This window comes from Lotus japonicus, chromosome 5 (assembly GCF_012489685.1).
Source record: "Lotus japonicus ecotype B-129 chromosome 5, LjGifu_v1.2".
Classification (NCBI taxonomy): Eukaryota; Viridiplantae; Streptophyta; class Magnoliopsida; order Fabales; family Fabaceae; genus Lotus; species Lotus japonicus.
In genome coordinates, this window is record NC_080045.1 from 50,140,120 (window position 1) to 50,145,389 (window position 5,270).

Sequence of the window (5,270 nt, forward strand, 5' to 3'; positions counted from 1 at the left end):
TATAACTGGAATGATAAACTACTCTATATTTTACTATAAAAATAACAATGTTCTACTATGTTATTTGTTAATATTTTTATTGATGCTATTAAATTTTTTGTGCGTATTTATATCATAAATTATAATACGCGCTTGTATATGGAAGCTTGAATTTATATAACTTTTTAATGTGGTTTAGCATTAGTATGGTTCTTATCCTCTTGGTCATACTAAACGACGTGGCAAATTGCATAAGTATTAATCATTTTTCTTTTTTACCCCTTTAGTAGTTATACTACAGCTGTTAGTGATGATGTTCTTCCTTTTAAAAGAGGGTGAGGTGAGGTGAGATTCATATTAATCATTTCGTCTATCATTCTGAATCAAACTCAGAGTGGGAGTTAATATCTTCATTGGTCTCACACCCCACCCAAGCACCTGCCAATGTCTAATGCAATGGAAAACAATAAGAACTACATCTTAATATCAGATTCTGAGGATGAAGGAGAAATAAGAGATTTTGATTTAAATGAAGAGCCTCCTTCTCCAATCATTGATTTAAATGAAGTGCCTCCTTCTTCTCCCATTGATTTAATTGGAGTTCCTTTTAATTCTCAGGTATTGTTTTCTCTTCACATATGATTCAAATTTACTCTTGATACATTTTCAACCATATGGTTCGAATTTCATCCATTTTTTCTTCTTATTTTTCCCCTTTTTCATATTACATTACCTACCATATGTTTCACGTATCTCTTTCCAATTTCAATCTTTTTGGATGTGGATGAAATTGAAGTGTATCAGAGAAAAGTAAACCCAATTCCACCCACATCCAGGGAGAAATTAGAAGAGTTAGAGAAAAATGAAAGATATGATAAAATATGTGACAAAAATAAGACAGAGGAAAAAAATAAGAAGAGAATATATGTTGAACTCGTATGGAAGAGACAATAGTATGCACACTACTTATATAATCTAGTTTTGATACATTGACACCCACTGTCTTCAAACACATTTTTCACCCACATTTTTCCACATCTTATTTTTGTACGTATCACATCACCCACCATGTCTCTCTTTTCTATCATTATCCCTCTCGTCTCTCGGTGTGAATTGGATTTGGGGCGTTAAAACATTAAGTTTCGATAAAATCTTTGCTTTATAGTACCAACTTTGCAACGATTGATCTATAGATACTTCAAAGGATTAATAAAAGACCGCTACTTTAAAGAAATATATCCTCTTCTTCCAAGTTCTATCATGCAAAATCGTGAACATTATTTTTCATTTTCAAAGGCTCAGATTGTTTAAAGATATTTTTTGTCAAAAAATTTGTCTAACAATTAATTTACTTTATTGGCGATAGAGGCATAATTTATCATTTGGATATGTAATATTTATTATGAAGAATATTGATGCTTAAAACTTAAAATGATGTTGATACAAATTTAAACAAATTCCCAATCAAGCTTCTATGAACTTGTGTGTATTATCTCATCCAGTTGATCTATAGATTTATATTTTTCTAATATTTTATCCAATTGATTTTCGAAAACTTCTTGTTCTAACTTGTTAATTTATTCACAAAGAAAACATGTTTTAATTTATTATACTTTTAATGCATTAGGTCTATGCTATTGATTGCAACATGCCAATGGATGACGACCTAGCTCAAACATCATTGACTCCTCCTAAAGTACATGTTACAACAGATAGTCATGAACAACACAATAATGGGAAGCGGGTTAACTTGGAAATTCATGATACTAATAAAGGTAAAATGTCAATGTATTGTTTGGAGGAAGCAAGTGCTAAATTTGGTGAAGGCTGGTCAGTAACTAAAGATTTCCAATTAGGAGGAAAAAGCAACAAAAATGAAGCCACTCAACGAAGCATCTTACCTCTTGAAAAGGTTGTTGTTGCTGCTTCTGCTGCTCTGGAATCTGGATCAAAAAGGTGATTTTATTTGTAAACTCTAGTTATTGATAGTTTTTTATAGTTTTATTACATGTACAAACAATAGGAGTTATTCCAAGCTGGAAACATCTAATGGGGTTAGCTTCCTGTATTATTTGAACTAAGGGTCAATTGGTTTAATAGTCGATACATAATAAGTCTATGCATATATACATTTTCTATTATCGCGGGAAGAGTTTTGATTTAGATTTCAATTATTACAGCAAAGTGCTTTCGAGGAGGAACCTTCTGCTGCCAAAAGTAAAGGTTGAAGTTGAGAGCATAATGGACGTGCCAGGTGATGGTTATCGTTAGCGTAAGTATGAACATAATTCTATCAAAGGAAATCTAATGCCTAGGTACTCACATTTATTTTTATTTTGTAGTGACTTGGTGTATGTGCAAGTTTTATTTTTAAAAATGTTGGTGCACATGAAATATGATATATGCTATAAATGTATAGTGGCCTGACTTTTTCAATCCAGTTAAAAGGTTCAAACAAATTGTGGTGCTTGCTAGATTAATTGTAGGTAATTGTAATAAGGTCTGAAATTAGCCTCGAAAGTGATTTTGCCTTAGTTTTTGAGTAGGTAAATAATGATGATATTAGACGATGAAAATTGTTGAATATGTTGAATAAGACATACATGCTTAATAGAGTGATTCATATTTACAAGGAACAATTCTTTTGCAGATTGTGTAAAAAAACAAGATTGCAGTAGTTATATTAATTTAGTTGGTATATAGTTCTTGAGTTGGTTGCTCCCATGATTCTTACAGACTTCTTTACGGCTTGTATTTTTTTTTAAATATAAATTAAGCTTTAAAAATTTTAAGGTATCAGATTCTTTAAATTATTGATTGTAACTTACATTTTAGTTTTTAAAGTATGTCTTGATTATTGATTGTAAGATTTTAATATAGCAATTCAATCTAATTATTTTCATCCATTTTTTTTAAACAATTATTTTGTTTTCATTTGGATAATTAAAGTTGATGTAATTTACCTTGGTTTTAGACGTATGTTTCATACGTATTTTATTTAATTCAAAAGTTTTGAGCTGATGTTTACTTCCGCGAGATTTGTAAAGGTTAATCTTTCAAGAGTTTCGCGATTAATGAATCTTTTATCATTAATTAAATGTTAATTAATTAATCGGCGAAAATTCTTTGTAAAAATACACGTGATTAGTTCCTGTGTGACACCCGAGAAAATCGGGGCGTTACATTGTGGTTAAATCTTCTTCATTTGTTTTATATTTTTTCTAGAATAGATTCATCTATAGTTAATTCATTCTTCGGACCATTATACACTCTCTATGGTGTTCATTTAGATTGCAACATATGATATTGCAATTATTGGTTCCATAATTTCTTGACATGTTTTCGTGGATGTAATCTAGGAGCTACTTCAGTTGCATAACTGCTGGATGTCCTGTTAGGAAGCAAGTTGAGAGAGCTCCGCAAAATTTGAAATATGTGGTTGTTACTTACGAGGGCACACATAATCACAAGGTTACCATGGAAAAACATATAGATCCCTCACTTGATGCTGATAAATTTCTCAAAGTCGCTGCTTCGCTATCGACTGTTGCAATACCTGGGAATGTTAATATTCCAAAGCATGGAGCCAATCGTGAAGATGACAATGATTTTGCGAGGCTCCCTTCGGGGCAAAATTTCTGCAATGACCATGGGAATGTTGAATCTTCCTCCACAAACCAAATTCAGTTTATCAACTTGAAGAACGATGACAATGATATATGATGTATGGGTGCATATCATAGACCTGCTTCACTCACTACTCTTCAACATCATCATCTTTCATCTATCAATTAGGCATGCTAATTTATCTTTTGTTATTTTTCGTCTGAATATTCTATTAGCTTGGTAGTTTAATAAGGAGTTTTGTTCCATTAGTTACTATTGTTTTAGCTATTCTGACTATTGTTTTAAGTACCTATAAGGCATATTTATTCAAATTTCTTGCCAATATTTTTTACTCGTTCTTCTAGGGTTCTTTATCCCCTTGTTAAATGGAAAATTTAATCTACTTTTGTAGAATGCTTGATTAATTTCTACACAATGTGTTTAGATTCATTGCCCGCACTTAATCCAATTACATTAGTTGAAAAATTTAAGTATCAATATATATATTAGAAAAGAAGAACTCCCATAAGGTTGATTTAGTGACGTGTCATTCTCACGTTAATTCTTAGTGACGTGTCATTCTCACGTTAATTCTCATAAAAAAAATACATTTTTAAATTTTAGATTTGATTAGGATTTAGGTTGTTTATTTCTTGATTTTATCTTAATTTATTTTTGATTTATTTTAAGAGTATTAATTAATTTTAATGATGAACATGATTTTGTATCAAAATAAACTTCTCATCTCTTTAATTATAGTAATATAAGATAAAATCTTTTTTTTAGATATAGATAATAGATGAACATGATTTTGTATCAAAATAAACTTCTCATCTCTTTAATTATAGTAATTTAAGATAAAATCTTTTTTTTAGATATAGATAATAGATGAACATGATTTTGTATCAAAATAAACTTCTCATCTCTTTAATTATAGTAATTTAAGATAAAATCTTTTAAATTAACCATGAGTTTTTAATTTTTTTTATTATGATGCTATAAATTGTGTACATATAATTTAATTATAGTAATTTAAGACAAATATTTTATAGATTGACCACGATATCAATTTTTTTATAAGAGTGTTATAAATTGTGTCAAGAACAAAAGTGTGCAATACACAGTGTGAGGAAGAAAAGAAACGGGTCATACCAAAAGAAGGAGAAGAGATTTAGGTGTTTATCTTCTATTGAGTAATTTTTTTCAACAGATGACCCTTTATCACCCTATTTAATTTCTTATCCTATTTAATACATGATTGTATATATTTTTTTCTCTCATAACATGAAGAACAAATTCTCTTCGTTGCTCATCTTTTCCCATTAACATGCAATGACCAAAGGTTTGTTCCTTATATACCTTCATCTTGACAATTGACATTTTTTTCTTCTTTTTTCTAATGCACAATGTTGTATATCTTTTTTTTCATCAATCTTCTTCAAAAATGTCTTTGGTTCAAATGTTTGTTATTTCTGATCTTATACCACATGCAACGGTACAGTTAGAGTTGTTTTGTTTTATTCACTATCAGTGTTTTTTACTTTTTTTTCTTTTACAATTATATAATATGACTATTTAAATTCTTTTTATTGTATATCCAGATTCACTTTTTTTTTTTGGAAGAAACACAAGAATTTTAATTTCCATCAATTAAAATTAGTTTTTGCAGAAAACAAGGATGAATA

The 5,270-nt window shown here is 29.5% G+C and overlaps 1 protein-coding gene across 1 annotated transcript; it reads left to right on the top strand.

Annotated features, from left to right (window-relative positions):
* The first annotated feature begins 423 nt into the window (after nucleotides 1–423).
* LOC130719717 (probable WRKY transcription factor 48) lies at nucleotides 424–3,702 on the top strand. The gene is made up of 3 exons (XM_057570329.1): nucleotides 424–597; nucleotides 1,607–1,935; nucleotides 3,339–3,702. The coding sequence occupies exons 1-3, from the start codon at nucleotides 424–426 to the stop codon at nucleotides 3,700–3,702; spliced, it is 867 nt and encodes a 288-aa protein (XP_057426312.1).
* The last annotated feature ends 1,568 nt before the right edge of the window (nucleotides 3,703–5,270 follow it).

Bases quoted from the DNA above. Each gene is read 5' to 3' on its own strand.
- LOC130719717 (XM_057570329.1), top strand. From the start codon at position 424: ATGTCTAATGCAATGGAAAACAATAAGAACTACATCTTAATATCAGAT. The intron at 598-1,606 runs GTATTGTTTTCT...TTAATGCATTAG, and splicing joins GAGTTCCTTTTAATTCTCAG to GTCTATGCTATTGATTGCAA. The intron at 1,936-3,338 runs GTGATTTTATTT...GATGTAATCTAG, and splicing joins CTGGAATCTGGATCAAAAAG to GAGCTACTTCAGTTGCATAA.